Source organism: Apostichopus japonicus, chromosome 6 (assembly GCF_037975245.1).
Source record: "Apostichopus japonicus isolate 1M-3 chromosome 6, ASM3797524v1, whole genome shotgun sequence".
Taxonomy (NCBI): Eukaryota; Metazoa; Echinodermata; class Holothuroidea; order Aspidochirotida; family Stichopodidae; genus Apostichopus; species Apostichopus japonicus.
The window spans coordinates 828788-850025 of NC_092566.1; the positions used below are offsets into that span (position 1 = coordinate 828788).

The following is a 21238-nucleotide window of genomic DNA, read 5'->3' on the forward strand; positions in this document are numbered from 1 at the left end:
TTCATATTCACCCCCCCCCTTCCCCTCCCGACTCTATGACCTAACTGAATGTCACCACTTTGTCACCATATCGCTCTTATATCGCTGTCACCACGCTGTCACCACTATGGCACCTTTATGACACCATTATGACACCACTATGCAACAACTGTTCCAACACTATGACACCACTATTCCACCACTGTCACCACGATGTCACTATCCCACTATGTCAGGACCATGTACTATTTCGTCCTTCAGACATGGGTCCGTTGACATGGGCCTAAGGCTATATAGTGGCATTCGTGTTGATCAGTTACTGGCCTGCACAGGTTTCGTTACAAACTCATTTAGTCCTGTAGGACTGTTCTATGTAACTCATAGCCAACCGAAACTTCAAAAACCCACGAGTTTCTCCCCTGTTGAACTAACAAGAAGCTGCCTCCGTATGGACTATAGGTGTAACTTATTATAATTAATGGCTTCGTTATCAATCACAAATGGAGAAAAATTAATAGTGGTGCTGGAAGGAAATCTTTGCAGGATACGAACCTGTTTAAATATTACCGATGGTGGCCTAATACGGTCATAATTGTGTTTGGTGTCGTGCATACTTTACCACCGAGATGATTCATACAAATACCAAGTTCCCCGACTAGTTTTGAAGCTGTATATAGTCATTCCATTCCTAAAGTGGCTTCATTGTAGACACCAGTCAAACACCTGTCAAACTGATCTAGTTTTAAAGACGGCACCATTGATATTATCTTCATATGAAAGGAAACACAACGATCAACTCTGGCCCCATTTCGTTTTGTTACTTGTACTTTGTAAATACAGTCGCCCCAGAAAGAACATAGGCACGAACAAACCAAACGACTGATCCGCTCTCAACCCCAGTCCCCTTCCATCGGGACTGTGACTGTGTGATCGTCAGGTGTGTATCACGATGCCCCTTCAAGGGGAACATAGTGCTACACATGAGCGTAGCCAAACAGGTCAAGAAGCGAGTTTGTTCTTGGTAATGTCTTCGTGATTTGATTCAGACTGTATGCAAATATTTAAGCTGTCCGTATGTATACCGTTTATTTACATACCAACGTGCTGATTAAGTTAACCTATTTAAAAAAATATGGAGACAGCAATATTACTCCCCGTTAAAAATTGATTGTCTGCTTGATACGTTAGTTAAGTCGATGTCCAATGCATAGGGTACACGCGTCGTTGGGTTGAGATGGGGGGGGGGGGTAGTGTAATTGTGGGCAATTATTTTCAAATGACCTTTAACATCTGACTCGATTTACTCACTTCATAAACTCTCTTACCAAGCAAAAGCGTAACAAGAGGTTTGAGAAATACTCAAATGATATATTTTCGCGATAATGTATTGTTTTGTCCTTGAATCCTTTTTTTGATGACGTAAAGAGGAAGTCAATTACCTTCATTTCCATAGAATATGAAAGAGATTATAATGACGGAGTCTGTTTCTGAAACAGTCATATACTGAGAAGAATTTAAACGGAAACAATATAATGTGCGGGGAAAATGAAGCAAATGTAGCTTAACAAACTTGTGAAACAGGATGTTATGAGGAATTCGATATAATGATGTAATGTCAAACTAAACGGAGTCACACGTGGCTATGCCATTTCCCATTTGTTTTAATCTCACAAATACGATAGTCGGGTATTATGGTTCTTAGAGGTGATATAGCATTATAGATTTTGTTTATTTAAATAAGTCCTTCCATCTTCCATCCAATTACACTTGAAATTACTTAAACATACATCGACTTCTCAGATGTTCAAATCCAGCAGAAAGTATATTAATATTTTAAATTAAGAACTATTTCCTAGTTCTGCATGCCTAATACAGCAATTAAACAAACAAGATGTTTGCATAAGTTAGATCCTTTGTGTATATAAGCATGATCGGGATACGACTGAGTGGTTAATGGGAAAGAAAAACATCAAAAGAAAGGCAGCTTAATGATTCCTTGCCTTTAAGTTTATATGGAATCACCTGATTGATAGGGATACTAAGCAAAACGTGTCATAAAGACAAGACCCATAACATCAGAAAAGAGTTCCAGGTAACTTGACCATTCCAAGGGTAATCCCCTTCTGAGAGTTGATGACAGTAGGGTCATGAGTTGACGTGGAATGTCACTTACAAGGAGCAAAGGTCAAATGGTGGTCAAAGTTAAAACAATAATCTGCGGGTCATGTTGCAGGAAGGTATATTACATCTGTCGTATTGTTTTTCTTAATTTTATCTGATCACGTAAGACTTAATGTTGCCTGACCTAGGCTTACAGCTACTATGAGTAAATGAACATTAATTCCTGAAATAGAGCACTTGAACTTAAAGGAGGTTTCAGAAATGCTGACCAACATGGCATTTATTTTCACCTAGCTACTGGACATAGCTATATTAAATACGTGGATTTAGAATTGAAAATCTTGTGCTTTTATTTCTTCTTTGTAAGAAAAACATCAGCGTTTGACAAATTCCATGGTTTTTATTATTCATTTTAATGGAGTGGTATCAAAAATGGTGATTTCATAGACGCATAGATACCCTGCAATGCCCTCCCCAACTGCCTAACTGCCCCTTCATTCCCTTCCCCGACTGCCTCACTGCCCCTTCAATCCCCTCCCCAATTGACTCACTGCCCCTCCCCTTCAATCCCCTCCCCGACCGTCTCACTTCCAATTGTTCTTCTTCTTATAGGGAGGAGCAATTATTTGATTAGTTCCAGCTATATTTTCTGACTTGTGACTTCTTCATAATTATGTGAAGAACGTTTTACAGAGACAAGATATATTTCATTTTCCTAATTAATTAAAGACAAATGACTTACGAGTGAAAACAACTCTTGTATAATTTTTTTTCGTAGCACTCGTTCAATGCTTTACTTTAGTACAAAAAACCGAAAGTAATGATATAACATAGACTCGATGTTCATCAACACATTTACATACAATTTATAACAATTCTTCGGACGTTTAATAATATTCTTCAGGCTTGTACAGAAAAGCAAACTCGCAAATAACTACATATTAAGTATATACAATGCCGTAATTACATAGTATATATGTACACAGTCCTGCTGTGAATTGGGAGGCGATATGCTACTACAAAATACTCAGAAAATTATAATAATGAGGATAATAAAAACGACAAAATAAAAATGAAGGACAGTTTTGAAGAGATGAAATCATATACAGCAAGCATTTGTTATATGTAACAGTGTCAGTTATTAACTTAGTTGTATTATAATTAAAACAATAAAGAGTGTGTTAGCCTTTCACTAATTGAACATATATATGTTTGTATGTATGTATTTAAGATCCCCCTGCAAGCAGGAACTCGCGAACAGGAACATGCATTGGAACAGGAACATGCATTGTGAAACAAACGCAGGAAACAAGCGCCAATTTTATCAAACAAAGTTAGGAATAATTTATTCCTGACTGTGCGGTAAGCTGAACATATTTCACGAAAACCTACCCCCCCTCTCCCCCTCTATACACTTCCCTTTACAGCAGGGGTTCCCTAACTGGGGTGCATGAACCCCCAGGGGGTGCGTGAGTCCACCCAGGGGGTTCGTGAGACGTTTCTGAGAGTCAAAACTTGAGTACTTTTTGTTGAACTAAACTCTGAAATATCATATAATTAAGTAATGTACAAAAGTCATACCTATCGACAAACTCTTTTCGCGTTCCATACGCATGTATGTTGCCATAGTAGTACCGTACCGTGTATATTTCATTACATTATTACACTGTGAACTTGATCGAAGCACTGTTATCCGCATGATAGTATAATGACTCAGATCGTGTCTCGAAAAGTTGGGGGTTCGTGGACAACTCTGACATCCACAGGGGGTTCGTGGGGGGATAAAGTTAGGGAAACCCTGCTTTACAGCCAATGGAAACTGGTTTCCTGTGTCTACATATAGGCAGGCAGGCCGCATTGACAATATTATGCAAATATATGGTTTACAAATAACATTGCAGTTTCTTTCCCCTGCAAGACGTATTTGTATGCAAACTTCGTGATATGAACTGATAGTTCCAAAATAACTGAATTAGCTAGTGATTTGAAGCTAGCTACTTAAATTAGCACAAACTGAAATCAACATGAGCCTTCCTTCTGGTAGACAGACAGCAAATGTATGTTCAGCATTATTTCTTAAAATTAAGCAAACATGACGTCACAACGGGCTTCCTTTCTTTAAGAGTCAAAATAATGAATAAACATAAACCTCGTGACATCACGATGTGAGCAATGTGTTCAACGATATTCCAAAACCAGACATATATACAAAAGACTGCATATAAGAAGAAGAAGAAGAATGTTTCCATTGTCCGAGGTATTCATGTAACTGAATGTAAAAGACACAATAGAGTTCGTTCAGGAGAGCTGTACACTACACAAAATACACTCTACAAATCCACATATTACATACAATAGTAGATAGCCTTTGCTTAATCGTAGGAAGTGGACCACACCAGAGTCGTTGACAGTAAATTTCCCGTCTTAATAATTACACACAGTGTGTTATTGAGTACTTAAATTGATTACATTTTATACAATCCAAATGTGAGGAAATTTCTCAATTATTTATTTGTACTCGTACCCACCCCTTCCTCTGTCCATCTCCTTGAGGGGGGCGGGGAAGGAGGAGGGGTATGGAAGGGGATGAGCAAGGGGTGGGGAATTGCGAAAGAAAAGTGAGAAACCTTTCAAGAAAAGTTTGATATTTCATTACATTTCATCACTTCAATTTATGCAAAGCCGACTATGCACGCTCATCTGTTAAAGGGGCGGCCATAGACATAGATTGTCTCATAAATAGTTGTTTCCGCCGAAAGGCGCTTCAGCGAGACAGGGTGAAAGCCACTGACCGGTAAATAAAAGACTCCTAAATTGAGAAAAGGGGCGGCACACTGACACAATATATAAAGAGATATGCATGAATGACGTCATTCACAGGGATAATGAGCAAGTTAAAGAACATAACAGAAACAAAAACTATATACAAGGAGATGGAACATATTTGGTTTGATCACTAACCAGGAGTAATATGATCTTGTAGCCATTAATAATAATGATTAAAAATAATAATAATATTAATATTAAAACTACTATTGCAAATCAGCGGCACATCTACTCCCCATGATGACATCACAGTCTCTCCCTTTGAACTCTCATACATTTGCCCTGCAAAGAACGAACAAAAACAATGGCAGGTAAATTCATCAATTGTTTATTTCCATTGTTGATGTTACGACGAAATGAAACGAGATTGATTTAATTTCCGTGAAATCGATGAGCAGAGGAAATTAGGTTGATTAGACCCAAATGGCAATCTAAAAAGTACAAACTAATTCAAGAGTGTTTCTATAGCATAACATTTCGTTTAGACCTAACTTATAGTAGAAATATTTTTAAGAATGCAACATTTGATTCTTTAACTTATATTTTATTGTAGACTCCCTTCCCCCATATCGGACTATGCAATACGGACCCGTTTCTGGCCCTTCCAAACGATTCATATCCCTAAATAAATCAGTTGGAGGTGGGGTTAAAGAAATGGCCCCACCTTTGAAACCCTGCATGTGCACGTATCCTAGAGTGATTGACTCACCAAATTAAATATTAATCTTTCATAGAGAATTTCTAACATTAATTTATTACTGAACACTCGCACACTCCCTGCGAAATCTTGTCACGTTTCCAGTCTATACGCTCCCCTCCCCCACCACAACCCCCCCTCCCCACACACACATACAAAATGTACAATGCTCTAAATACTCCTTGTGAAGTGTTGATATATATTGAAATCAAATCAGTTTTCTTACCTTGTCCTCGGGCGCTGGTCTCATTACAGACACTCGTTCGTATAATGACTTTAAAGGAGCAAAAAAAGCCGCCAGTTTATCCTGAAATAAGAAAAGCAATTTCAATTTTTAGTAATTGTGTGGCCTACTCAATTTAACGTTGAAGATCTTTTATTCAATCAGGGTTTTGGCTAGTGATGCTTGCAAATAAAATCTCAGTATCCCTACCCATATTAATATGTAGCATCTTTAGGAGCAAGGACAAATTTATTCCAATCTGAGACATTGAACTTCCCGCGCTTAATCTATACGAAACGGCTGTTTTAAGTCTAACCCTGCATGCATGTAGTCCACTATAAGATCAGATTTGTTCTCATCAGTTTCAGTGATGTCATCTCTCAGATTCTAACCGTTGCATACAACAGTGACTCACGACTTACACTATACACTTTTCCCTTCCACAAAGTCATTAGGCACCACATGTGCACCGTTCATACCACCCTACTCTCCCCCAATACAACAAAAAAATACATTCTTTGTACTTAAAACCCTTGACTGTAAGTCAGGAGCCTGTCAAAGCAACTTGGATGAACATTCTCCACCCACCCGTCACCCTCTTCCTGAAGAAATGATACAGCTGTATTACCTTGAAGCTTGGCTTTGGTGTCGATGGTAAGTTTTCAGATTCATCAATCATTGCGACAACCTCTGCATTCTTAGCTTTCTCCAGATGAGAGGCGGCCTCCGTAGAACCACCCTGACCCCATCGAACCTGTGTCGTAAACGATCAACATAGCACCATTCAGATCTTAGACAGTTCGTAGTAACGAAAGGTGGCGTTCCATCGATATCCTACAGGTCTCCCACGCACGCACGCACACACCACCCCCTAACCCCACCACCCCCTAACCCCACCACCACCCCCTAACCCCACCATCACCCCCTAACCCCACCATAACCCCTAAAAAATGACACAAAACGAACCCAACGATATGCAGACAATGACAGACAATTGTTCAAATACCACAATATAACAAAAGGTATACGATAAGGCTACATATTATCGTGCTCTCCAAACCATGAAGAGTCGCCTAGTGACGTCACGCTAGACACGGTCCAATGAGATTACGTAGTACGGTTTTCTTATGTGCGTGACAAGAATTCTCCACGTATAGAATACACGTTGTACTTGTTACGCTTTCTGAACACATCTAAGTATTGAACTGTAGTGTTATAGCTGCTACAAACGTGTTCCCACTGCCATGACATGACACGAACGTTAACACTTCTCAATATTGAAACTATCATACGAGACTCACCGTGACAGGTCTCATACCCCCTGGTCCACCTCCACCATACAGAGAGGCATCCACTACTGGCCATTGCTTGTTGTTGGGGGAGGGAGGAACTGGCTTGGGTGCAGCAGGCTTAGTCACAACCTGAAAAATAGAAAAACAAACGTCCTGTAAAAATATCGGAATGAGTTACTAGAAGCGATTACTTTGATGGTTATGTGGTTGTATTCCACTTTTGACGAAATCCTGTGTGGGAAGGAGGTGGGACAGGGCAATTGGAGGCCCCAAAGCTTTTGTCAATGAAGAAAGACTTTATATTGACCCCGTCATTACCTCCACTCTTCCCTACCCCCCCCCCCCTACCCCATGCACACCTCACACACACATACCACCTGTCATACTCCCATGTTATGATGCCGTACCTGTTATAACGTACCTAGCCACCGTGTGCAAATACATAGCAGGGTTTCATTTTCTGCATGTATAGTGCACTGACCTGCGGAAATCCCCTCTAGTGCAAACGAACATTAGTTCGTTATGTGTTTGGGCCGGCACCTCAGATATCCTCATATTAATCTATCATTATTAGTCAATATTCGTGATCGATCACACAATCGATCCATCAATCTATCAATAACTGGAACACATTGATCAAGAAACACATGAGATAACCCATTCTTTTGCAAATGAAATAGGCCTATCACCTATTTTGAGTATAATGTACGGGGTGCAAGTCTTCTGATGAATAATGTCCAAACTTCATTTTAAAATCTATTTGTCTTTGTCAACAATTTAGATAATTAATATTAAAAATTGAACGAATTCTGTACACCGTCATCGATCTCTGACCGGATATATTGATCACCTATTATTTGAATTCAATCGATCAATATACATCTTCAATCTATTGCGATATGTACGATAGAGCCAATGAATAACAGACAGAGAATTATTTCAACATTTTTGACAGGGTGTAATATTTCTCCATTCAACAGTACAAAATGATGGTAGATTATAAGAGAGGTGATAGCCCCCCCCCCCCTCCCCCAAATAAAAATAAAAACTCTAAACATGTACACGGATAGAGCTGCACATTAAATATCGTCTCTTCCATTTCAAAAGGTTAGGAAATGCCTCAGTTACTAAAATTGGCTATATTTCCCCAAATATCATTCTTTGATATTTCCTTGATGTTACCATGCGTCAAGGAAGTCAGAAAGTCAATAATGTTCGTCAGAGGATTAATGTTGGGGATGTTTCTATACCACCCACTTGGGATAATCAACATTTATTTTTCATGCTGTTTTGGTTCAACTTATTTTCAACGATATAGGGAATACTTCAAACAATAATACTAAAATGCATTGAGGTTCGATAATGCATAAGTGTTACCAGGATTAAATACAAATTGGGTATAGTTTGGTAAATATGATTTTTGTAAGTAAATGGGAACTGTTTTAGTTTCAGTTTCGCTTTCATTTAATAACAATATTATACTAAATACTAGATTATACTGGATTATACTAGAGGCAGAACGAGGAAGTTATGGAGCTGCTATTGTTGGAAGATCCCATGAATAAAAAAATAAACGATTACAGAAAGAAATACAAAGCTAAAAAAAGAAACACAAAGCAATAAGGAACAGAACGAAACAGAAAGACAAAGTTAAAAGGAATCAGTCAAGATGACGTCACGTTTAATTTAGTTGATAAAACATCAAACCGGTTAGTTTAGTTTATTTGGTTGACAATTGTTATCTGGTCTCTCTCTACATGTAATGTATAGGGAGTTGAGATATTGTTCTTCAGTTTCAGTTACAGTGTGTGTTGGTGTGTGTGTGCGTGTGTGTGTGAGTGAGAGAGTGAGCAGAAAAGTGCGTCGCGAACTCGACCTTAACTTTAATCAAGTTCAAACTTGGTGGGTAGGTGCCTGACCATGAAATCTGTGCCATCGTGATTGATGACGTCTTAGGTTAAAACAAACCCTAAAAATGTATTTTTAGAAATTTTCTGCTTATCAACATGTAGGAAAATGTCATTAAACCACACGATATGTAGAGAATGATGAGACAAATACTAGAATATTCCTTTTCATAGTGGTTGGAGAGAGGAGAGGAGAGGAGAGGAGAGGAGAGGAGAGGAGAGGAGAGGAGAGGAGAGGAGAGGAGAGGAGAGGAGAGGAGAGGAGAGGAGAGGAGAGGAGAGGAGAGGAGAGGAGAGGAGAGGAGAGGAGAGGAGAGGAGAGGAGAGGAGAGGAGAGGAGAGGAGAGGAGAGGAGAGGAGAGGAGAGGAGAGGAGAGGAGAGGAGAGGAGAGGAGAGGAGAGGAGAGGAGAGGAGAGGAGAGGAGAGGAGAGGAGAGGAGAGGAGAGGAGAGGAGAGGAGAGGAGAGGAGAGGAGAGGAGAGGAGAGGAGAGGAGAGGAGAGGAGAGGAGAGGAGAGGAGAGGAGAGGAGAGGAGAGGAGAGGAGAGGAGAGGAGAGGAGAGGAGAGGAGAGGAGAGGAGAGGAGAGGAGAGGAAAGCCATACATAGGTTCAAACAAAAGACTTACCACACAACAGAGGACATTCCAGAACCACCAAGCAGCAATGAGACCAATGATAAGGAGTGCAAGGAACAAACCAAGAAGGACGCCACCAATATTAGGCTAAAAAAACAAAATAAAGGAAAGAGATAAGAAGACAATATATCTGAGAAAACTGGACGTAGCCTATTATTGGACGGGAACGTCAACCAGTTTAACCTTCACTTTCCCTTTTTCTGTTTGATAGGAGCGTTTTCATCACTTGTCTTCGCGTTTATTACTCAGTGAAGTTACACCCACCGCTCCTGTTCACCAACGTAGTTCATTTCCGGTTAGTTCATTGATCTATACAAGTCAAGTTGGTTTCATCTACATTCAATTTTGGTTTAAAAATAATGTAAATTCGTTTGTTTGACTAAATAGAACAAGAAGTTATCAACAAGTTATGAACAAATCAATTATTGCGAAAACAAATATATATATGTATGTATGTATATATATATATATTTATATATATATATATCATATATATACCCATGGTGGCAGAAGTGGGATTTACTACATAGAAAACAATATATGACGTACCGGCTCACATCCCTCAGCAGTAATGGTTACATTACTGGAGATGAAGGAGATCCCATTTACTGAGACTTGAAGGACCACGAAACTAAAAATAAGAAAGGTATAAATAAATAATCATAACCTTTGAAATCTTGAACGACAATGGTGACAGCAACAACAATACAAGCAACAAGAATATAGAAACATCTATAGCAACAAAAGTTAAACGAGAATCTTCCAACAAATTAGAAATGCATTATCTGTCAAACATTCCATTTATGGAACTAGAGACATATAGGGAATGTACATGATTATTATTATTATTATTTTGTTCAGTGCAGAGGTGTATACTCCGTCATTTAACGTAGAATGAACAGTGACGTAAGTAGAGGGAGCCCTTACCTTCCATCCTCTTCTATCATTGGTACTGGGCAGGTTAAGTGAGTTGAATTAACAGAATAAGGCCTGACCTCTGAAATATAGGAATTAAAAGAAACTGTTCATTTTGTTGTGCAGGAAAAGAAACGTTTTCAATCATTTTGGGTGTCCTGAAATGACCTTTGGCCTTCACCAAAAGCAATAGGGTTCTTCTACTCAATATGGGGCTACTACATGTCAGGTATGAGATTCCCCAAAGTTACCCTTCGTGAGATATCGTGTCAACAAGCAAGGCCTCACTCACACACGCACTCATACATATACACACACGCTATAATGACTGCAGAGGTTTCTCTTGTCATCGAAACCAAAAGAGGATACTGTAAAAACAAAGGGAAAAAAGGAAGTTTTTCTTATCTGAATAGCTTGAACCGAAGCTAGGAAATGAACTATGCAAATCACCCATTTAACTTGGAAATTTCTATCGCATAATAGTCTGTGACGACATACATACACATATAGCTGGAAGTTTTTTGACTGTTCTAGGATTTTCTAACCCATTACGTTTTCAATTATATATTTGCCTTATTTGTCGTTTACCTCCATTTCATTAACATAAAGTCTGTTCAAAGTATCTCTTTCGAGATCCGGCTGAAGGAATCACAAAGGGTTCCGAGTAAGCATTGTATTTGACGTCTAGAGTCTGAGGGCAAATATGTCACCAACAACTGAACTAGTATTGTTCGATACAAGTGACTCTTCACCAATAACTTCAATTGTTTTCATTTAAAACTGAAGTATACATATATAAGCTTTGATGTTTGTCTCACTGTTCCTATAGGCATGTAATTTAAGCTTATCAAGTACCGATGTGGTCTGAAGGACTGCTTTGTCAATTATCTCATAAAACTACAGGCAACGAAGAATCAAGAAACGTATGAACGTTTCAATTACTCAGAAATTAATTTCATTTGGTGACTACAAATTATAGTTCAATGTCTGAGTTTGATGAACTGAAGACATAATGTGCGCTACACCCGGCAAATTTGATAACAATGCTAGAAATTGCTAACTGAAATAAAAAAGCTGATGGGTTTCTAAATCTAAATCCTCGTTGGTTTATTTTAGGCAGACTTTTAAAGGTTGCTAATGTGTCGTTCAATCACCTTGGTTATCTGTATCATTTAAACGAAAATTACAGATCACTTTGCCAAGATCGGACGTCTTCGTAAAACCATTTCCGAAGATTGTAATATTGTAAATTTCTGTGAAACAAGAAACAAAAAAGGAGAGAAAAAAGATTTGAATTTGAAGCAGAAGTTAAGAAGTGGTTTTGGATAGTTCATACCATTAGTCTTTTAACCTTCATTTAATCATGACATACAGTATAATAACCACCACTGGTGGTTAAGTGCTTTCCGTTGGTTATGGTAATGGATCGCTTATCACAAACGGCTGGTTACCTTGAACTAACAAACTGGTGAGTTGAACTATCGGTGGGAAGTTCATACTCCCTGCTAAGGAACCATGGTGGTTTATGTATTATTACCGGTTTCGCGAATTCACCTGACAAACAAATTATGGGGGTTTCGCTTTTCTATACATCCATTACATCATCGAGAATTCGTACATATTATTATGCATTTAAATCAATACCCTGACGGACCCAAAAATTATCAGAGTTGTGCATATTTTATTATCGATGTTACGGTCAAAGTTGCAATACCCAGTAAATTAAGCTTTAATATTTTGCAAGTATTTTGCGTACATTACCAACTTAACATATTGACATTGTTCCACGTTGGTTAATGGGTACGGACGTGGTGATGGGATAAGGTGGATGCCAGTTGGCACTCCTTATCGCGCCAAAGATTTTTTTTTAATTAGTAAGAAATCCGATGTTTACAAGATATATTTACCATCTGTGCAAACTGTAAGAGGCGATGCACCCAATATTTCCACACAAGACGTATTCACAATCTGATAGGAGGAATGAGAATAAAAATTTGACTTCATATTGATTAAATCTTGTGATTTAAGCCTCATTTATTAACAAATCTTATCATCTCCTCTCACTACATTAACTTCTTACAACCTCACTTTTATTGCCCATTCCACAAGCTGCATATAATTCTTGCATATCAACCACCCCAAACATTAAGCCCAGAGTTGCTCAAATTGTACCCATCATCGCACAGCCCGCTGTGAAATCTACCAGGAGTGTCTCCGGTTACCCCACAACCAATACCCCCCCCCCCCACCTATCCGAGCGAAAATAAAGACTTATTTAGTTAGATATTTGCGATTCACGAATACGTCACATATAATACACACCTAGCCACGATCTATCCAAAAGGGACTGCCGCATATAATACTATTGTCAGTTTATCGAGTACTTAGATGTAGTCAACCAAATAGACGACGCATGTATCCCACAATACTATACATCTTATAGACTATCATATTTTGCCTGCATCTACCTGCATCTACCTGAATGGTAGATTCGGAAGAAGGAGTAAGTGGGCGGTGCCCATGGAGCGAGGGCGCAGTGCTAAAACGTTCCAATGTGTAGTTGTGGAGTGGGAGACAGGTAAAGAGAGGAGCGAAGTAGATCATAAGATTTCGCCTGCATCTACCTAAATGCACAACAATGTTTACAGATATCACTTTTCTTGCCCATTTTGACAACATGGACACAAATATATGAAATATCTCGTATTCGTAACCAGAGAGCCAGTTGGCTTTGTGATTCCTTGACATACAATTTGAACAAAATTCCAAATAACTATCTGACTAATGTAGAGCAATTGAGCTGAATTTGTCCAAGTATTAAGTGAGAAACAGAAAAGACCAGAGATTTCCAGCTCTTATTTGCAGCACTCACTTGTGGGCATCAACCATTTCATTCACTGGTTAGGACTTTAAAGTATAGAACTTCTATTCCAAAATGAATGTTTTAATATCCAGAAAGAACAGTCTTCCAATGTGAAATATAGACACATGTCACATAGATGTATGAATAATAGGACAATTTCTTTACCAACTTTGAGCTAGCAAATCAGCTTGCCACCAACCATCCATTTAATAATTGTTATTAATGAATGAGAGTTACATGACATTTTTTATATATTGTGAAATATTTTCACAACCTTCTGCCAAAGAAATAGTTATCTAGTAAATATCACATGAAAATTGCCAATTTAGAGACCATTTGAGATAACCTGTTAATCCCTTGAATCACAGAGGGTGAAAACTCATAAAGGCCACTTGAAAGTGTTTAAAGCAACACTAAAAATTATTTGAAGCAGATTTCATTTCCTAGATGTTTGTATGCTTTAGAGACCTTTCACAAAACCAAACTGAAGAGAATTTGACCAAACTATGTTCACCAAAGGAAAATCATAGCATTGGAAAATTTACAGATTAATTGTAGCTTTCATTTCAGACTTTGACACCTGTTGACCTTATGTGACCTTTGACCTGTGCCAATGTCAATAGGGTTCTTGCACTCACCAAGCTGGATCTACATACTAAGTATGACGTTCAGAAAGATGTACTTCTTCAGTTATCGTGTTTGCAAGATTTTCATACTTTGACCTCTGTTGACCCCAAATGACCATTGAACTTCACAGAAAAGAATAAGGTTCTTGTACCCAATAACACGGATCCACATACCAAGTATGAAGTTAGTGTGTCACATACACAAACACACACGCCATCACCATCGCATTAATTCCTTCTGCATCCGTCAAGGAATCAAAAATGAACTTATGCTGGGCCATCAGTCATAAACAGTGCTGGAAGAAAGTGTTTGGATCCAAACAATATCCTGTAAACCATGTCCAGCTACGCAGGCAGATTTTTTATATACAAACTTGGCAACCAAACGAAGGGGAAGCAGTGAGAATCCGGTGGTATTGATAGGATCACGATTACACGTTAAAAAGGAACTGTAGATGTATATAAACAAACTCGGTTACCCATGTCGGTTATTCGTATAACCCGACTCTATATTTATTTAAAGCTCGGTGACTCAGACACTATATGCAACTTCGTGTATTGGGCCGTGACGAATACGAAAAATATTACGTTCAAGTCACATGCCTTATCCAACTCGATAATTTCCTGTACTAACCGCGAATTGTGCCAAAACGAACGCCAGTTTGCACGGTTTGATAATATTTCCTGTACACAGCTGAATACATAGATTAAGAGCCATTGTTTAAAGTATCTTACTGTACTTGCTGAGTACGGTATTCCACTTAAACAATTGATCTGACTGCTAACAACATGTTTCTCTGTGTTGTTACTTTACTTTTATCGCAGATGCTTAAAGCCTGGAAAAGTTACGATACTTTCCAAACCCAACATTCGAAACTCCACGTAAGTCTAAAACAAATTCATACCTGTATCTCACAATCGTATAGGCTACTTTGTAAATAAGATCGGGCGAATGTTATTGATATAAACTAGCATGGCGTATTGACAGCTAATCGCACCTTTTAATTTTAAATAATTTGCGCTCGGAGAGGAGAGCCATTGCATAAGTTACTATAGGATGAATTTGGCGGGGAGTGAAATATGGTTTTGAAAAATTAAGTAGCGAATCCCATCCTGTAGCTTTTAGTTGTTTAGTGATCCTTGAAAACCGAGATATGAAAAATATAAAAATCCCATAGAATCATCGGATGGAAGCATACGGATATTATTGTTGCCTTTAACCTTTTCATGTGGCATTATGTACGTATGACAAAGAGAAAGGCAAATCAAGATCTACAGACGAGCAGACATATAGGCAAGGAACTGTGACCGAGATAACAACAGATGTTCAAACCATTATCAAGGTTTCCAATCCTGTGTTTAGCATCTGTGGCTTTGTCCACTAAAAGAAGGGACTAACTTTAATTCATCAATTGGATATTAATGCTTTTTACCAGGTCACAAAAAAACTTAGTCGGTGTTTAACAAAGCCACAGACAGACAGACAGGCTAGTGCATGAGTGAGTGATCTGACCGTGTCTTTAGACTACTGATCCCTTGAATATTAAATTGACGCAAATATCGCTGTACTGATGAAACAACACGAACGTCAATGGGTAACTTCACCCCTTGCAAATGTTTATTAATCACCACGTGGGTTTACAATCACTCATGTTTGCATGAGAAATACCATTGCTATTAGAACCTTGCAGTTCTACTGGTAAGGTGAAAGCAATGTTTATGAACAAAATGCTTGATGCTGACAATACCCAGGAAATCAGCTAAAGCAGAAGTTATTTTGATCTCTCGTTTTCAGCAATTTCTCCAAACGATTGAGAATTATTGATCGAGTAATAATTGCCTTTGATGACAGTAAGACATTTAATATAGTTTTTTATATACATCTAGATAATTTAGGAAGAAGTAACATAATTTATATCCGAGTGTGATCAAATGTTGCCCAGACACTTTTGTTACAATTTATTTTGCGTGTGATAAAAGCGGTAATGCGTGTTTCAAGCGGTAATGCGTGAAGCAAGCAGTAATGCGTGCGATTCCATCAGTGATGCGTGCAAACGTGTTTCAAACATCAATGCGTGTGATTCAAGCAGTAATGCGTGTGATTCAAAAAGCAATGCGTGTTTCAAACAGCAATGTGTGTGACTCAAGCAGCAATGTGTGTGAGTTTGAATTGAATTGATATGGTGAGTTGAGCGCGTTTTCAAATAATGAGCAGGCCTACAAAATGGCAGCCTACGTAAACTAAGAACTGAAGAGCATGTGCTATTAGCCCACATTACGTCATTGTATACACAGTGCCGAGACAAAGAAACGTTCCAGATAGGGTTCGATTAACGACTTCTTTTACTTGAGAAACGGACGTACGTAGAGACATACCGCCACACTGACTAACCTTATCAATAATATTCTCGAGATCGTTAAATGAATCCCCTCTGAATATATGTTCTCTGGATGGTTTATCAGCGACGTCTTGTAGATCTCTGACTTCACTTTCTCCTACTCGAACAGCTAGCACTGATGCGCCCATCTTCCGTGATTTGTCGGCCTGTAATAGAGGGCGCCATAAACGATTATCAATATGCGGCAATGTTTAACCGCAAAACTAGCCTAAAATGTTTGTAATGATTTAAGGCAGAACGAACGTCACTGCATGACTAGAGAGCCAGGTCGACTGATCCTTCAAACAACCCCTCCCCTCGTCTCCCCTCCCCTCGTCTCTTCCTCTCGTCTCATCCCCACCCCCACCCCTCTCCAACAGCCCAAGTGGCGTATATATCAAATGCTATACATGAACACTACATTAAATATTGCACTTCATTCCTCTCTTAACTGTCTCCTCTAAAATTTTGCACTTACACATCTACCTGACCTGACAAAATTGCTGGCGTTTTAGCACTGCGCCATTATAGCCGCCATATTGTTGTTCGTTCGTAATCTCGTATTTTATTATTAACAAATGAAATGGCAATATAATTTTTCCTTGAAATGCTAAATAATAAATATAATTGATGCACTGTGTGTATTAATGTATCGAGTTATATCAGTTACAGGACTAAGATGTGTTGTAAACACAAGGCAGGGAAATGTAAGCTAACCTGTTGTGTGGCTTCTCTTCTGTCATCCAGTTTACCGTCAGTAAGAGCAATAATAACACTAGCAGCATCTCCACCTACAAAATACAAAATTTACAATCTTGAAGCAACATCTAAACTATTGGTGACGAGACAACTCACCAATCACGTCATCATATGTGGACTTAGGATCATAGACACTTGAAAGCAAAAACACACGTTGTCTGTGTTAGAGGAGACACACTCAAAATATATAACTGTATTTGATTGCGAACGCGCATTAATATAGCGCACGGAGATTGTTACGCTAAATAATTGGATGTATCCATTGCTATCTTTATTGCTGATATAGTCCTATTGTACAGTGGGTGCGAATACGCGTAGAAACGTAAATTAACAGCCGTGATTCCTGGGCCAGTACAAGATATATATCTGTCTGCATCGAGATCGAAAACACGCACAGTCTGTTAATCCACAAGATTATCCTGATCGATTAACAGAGTCGGATCAGTGAACCGGACGGCTTAGTACATACTGTATTGCATGCAGGTCGACGCTAAACCTGCAGTATTTCATGTTATAATCTGCTAATGATATTTACAACCACATGACTGAATTTAAAAGGCGCAACGGATACTTTCTTATGACACGATGTTTTTGGCGTCATTTGCCACGAACAACCGCCCCCCCCTCCCCCTCCCCTCCCACCCCATATTACCCTTCATCACAAAAATGAAAGTTAAGAATGGTTCACCTCGATATTGGATTTGATCGTTAGCTAATTGAAGACCAGGATACAGAAATGTCCCGCCTCCTGTGACGTGCTGCCTAAGTGATTTAATTCCTCGCTGTATCGTCCCTCTGAAAATAAAAAACGAGGAAATTTGTTTCAACTTGCAAAAGATTTGATGTCATTTTAATTAAAAGTCATTTATAATTGTAACATGTACTGATAGTAACTGAATGAACTTAACCTATGCTTCATTAAGTCAACAAAACATCTCTTCTCTGACTATATAACTTATTACTTTTTTGTTCATTCTACCTTTCTCTTTGTTTTGCATATTGGACCACGTGACCAAAGCATTTTCTATTGAGAAAAAATGTTTTTTGTTAATATTTGTGTCTCTTCTTAGAAAAAAGTGCCTCCAGTAACTTCCACTTCGAGTGGTTCTATCCTGTTACTATCCCGGTACTTGTACACACAAACAAAGTCCAATAACTTTTATAATTATTTTAAGCTTTTTGACCGCAGAATTACTTGGCAAAGATTTCCTTGATGAAAGGAAACTCGAACCGTTTTTGTTCAAGTGTCATGAAACTAATATCAAGAATATTGATGGATTCCATTTGGCACAGCCTACAACGTATCCTGTATTGAATTTTCTAATCTGGTAAAAGATACTTATCTGTGTATGCATAGGTATCTATGAAATGTTAGGCTTCTAAGCGGGTTGGACTGAAAAATAAGCATTGGTATATGCTACTGTTGGCAAGAGTCCTAGAAACACATTGGGAACCTTCCTTGTCCTTATATTCCACTCTTCAAATATCTTATGAAAAAATAAATAAACAGTTTGACTTTCAAGCCAGACTAATCGGTCACATCACTCCTTGGAGTAATCAGTGATATTAGTAACCGGGGCGATATGCATATTCATGACTAATAATAGTACCATGAAGTAAGCTCTCTATATGTCAACGATGCCAAAGAACTATTTACCGATAATGTTTCCATAACATAAACACAAATTCAGATTTAGTTTCGTGACAAGAATTAGCTGAAGTGGCTTGATTTTGCTGCTACTACAACAGAAATCCATAATTTAGACGGTCACCCACGTTCTGGTCACCTCTGTTCAGACCACATCTAGTCGTTCATGTCCATCAGGTTTAAACCAGATCCGGTTAAACGAAAGCATCAATTCATTCGACTCATACACACTTACCCTCATGGGTGTAAGAGAAGGAACTGAGGGAGGTGGAAGTGTGGAGAGGTGTAGAGGAAGGTTATTCGGATAAAAAGGTGTGAGAGATCCGATAATTGTATTTAACTTGAAGGATGCTGAATCTGCTAAGCTTAGTCATGTACGAGAATTAACCTTACGGTTCGTTTAAGGGTCATCTTATCACCACACTTACAATTGGTCTGACCTATATGTATACTTGTACCTTTTCTACAGGCCAAACAAGTAGGGATACATATGTAGCAGCTTCCCTTCTCACCGACGCCCTCTTCCCACCCCACCCCAGCCCCACCCAGCCCCACCCCATCGCTCTTCGACCTTACCTATTCTCTGTGAGTTCAAGGATCGTCTCCGCTCTAGTCTCGCTGGAGAAGCTGATAAAGGATATTCGAAGATCGGCACTAGAAATGAAGTAAGGGACAACAAGTATTACGATCAATAATATAAGGTCTATATTAATATGTTTAGCCCTTACACATAATCCCACACCTGCATGCATGTGATCCCGAAACTACCCACGATCCTGAGTGTAATCATAATTATGTACCTGCAGATGATCCTGCACCTACATAATGATCCCGCACTTAAACATGATTCGGAATATTCATATGATCGAATGTAAAAGCATGATCATGCCCCTACATATGAACACATATCTGCATATGGTCATTCACTGGTATATAATCTCACATCTGCACATGATCCCGAAACTACGTATGATCCTAAGTCTGAATATGATAATGCACATTACACGGTCCCGTACCTACTTATGATCCCGCACATATGGGTGATGAAGAACTTTGGCTACATATGATCCTATGTCATGCCCCTATATACGAACACACATCTGCATATTGTCATTCACTGGAACATAATCGCACATCGGCACATGATCCCGAAACTACGTATGATCCTAAGTCTGAATATGATAATGAACATTACACGGTCCCGTACCTACTTATGATCCCGCACCTATAGATAATGACGAACTTACAATATGATCATATGTCATTCTCCTATATACGAAATTACGAACACACATCTGCATATTGTCATTCACTGGTACATAATCTCACATCGGCACATGATCCCGAAACTACGTATGATCCTAAGTCTGAGTATGATAATGCACATTACACGGTCCGTACCTACTTATGATCCCGCACCTATAGATAATGACGAACTTACAATATGATCATATGTCATGCTCCTATATACGAAATTACGAACACACATCTGCATATTGTCATTCACTGGTACATAATCTCACATCTGCACATTACACGATCCCGTACCTATTTTCGATCCCGAAACTACCCATGATCCTACCTCTGAATGTGACAATCAACCTGCACATGATCTTATACTAACACAGACTTCCGAAGATGCACATGATCATAAGCTATACACAAGACCTCACAATTACACAGGATCATACTTATGTTCATGATCCCATGCCTACACATGTTCATAAACCAGTACCTACACTATAATTCCTGCATATGATCCTACAGCTATAAGCATGCACTGAAACTTCTTGTACATCGACCCAAAGTGCAAGATCCCGCAAAATCGGTTTATTATTAAGTATCATTGTATAGGCTGATAACTGCTAAGCTATACGTGCAATTCTGATATACACACCTCCTGTACATGTTATTTCGCAAATTCGCGTACTTTTCTTGTTTATTGGCTTCCGTTGTAAAACCTTGACGTAAATCTCACAAATTGAGGGGATCATACATGCTTCCGGAATAATATACCATTACATAACGGAGTAACTTTATAAATATATATACATAGGCCTATATAATCAATAGATCTAGCTCCACAAACGGTAATTCAAGGTCTTTCTAAAAGGATTTAAGTAGTGTCACCTAGATTTGTCCTGTCTACAGATCCAAAACATAATCACTTCAAATTTCCAAAAGTTCAATCAGATGTCAGTTTAAAGCAGCCTTTTGAGTTGATTGTGATTATCTTATCGATGCTAACCAATCCAACAGTTCCTTCCAAACAAATGAACATTAATCCCTAGATTAGCTAACTCTCATTTCCAACAATGAAGTAAATATCAAAACTTTTTGAAATTTTCCAAGTTGAATTACCATGTAAT

At 38.6% G+C, this 21238-nt stretch overlaps 1 protein-coding gene across 1 annotated transcript in view; it reads right to left on the reverse strand.

Moving 5' to 3' along the window:
• Positions 1-2845: 2845 nt before the first annotated feature.
• LOC139968583 (anthrax toxin receptor 1-like) overlaps positions 2846-21238 on the reverse strand; it is a 29899-nt gene continuing 11506 nt past the window's right edge. The window contains exons 4-16 of the mRNA XM_071972723.1: positions 19446-19523; positions 17910-18016; positions 17180-17253; positions 16477-16629; positions 12503-12563; positions 11750-11848; positions 10608-10677; positions 10230-10311; positions 9672-9767; positions 7148-7267; positions 6475-6600; positions 5850-5930; positions 2846-5208 (exon numbers count right to left, since the gene is read on the reverse strand). Of these exons, the coding sequence (XP_071828824.1) occupies positions 5173-5208; positions 5850-5930; positions 6475-6600; positions 7148-7267; positions 9672-9767; positions 10230-10311; positions 10608-10677; positions 11750-11848; positions 12503-12563; positions 16477-16629; positions 17180-17253; positions 17910-18016; positions 19446-19523 (1183 nt within the window). The 3' untranslated portion in view covers positions 2846-5172. The remainder of the gene's footprint in view (positions 5209-5849; positions 5931-6474; positions 6601-7147; positions 7268-9671; positions 9768-10229; positions 10312-10607; positions 10678-11749; positions 11849-12502; positions 12564-16476; positions 16630-17179; positions 17254-17909; positions 18017-19445; positions 19524-21238) is intronic.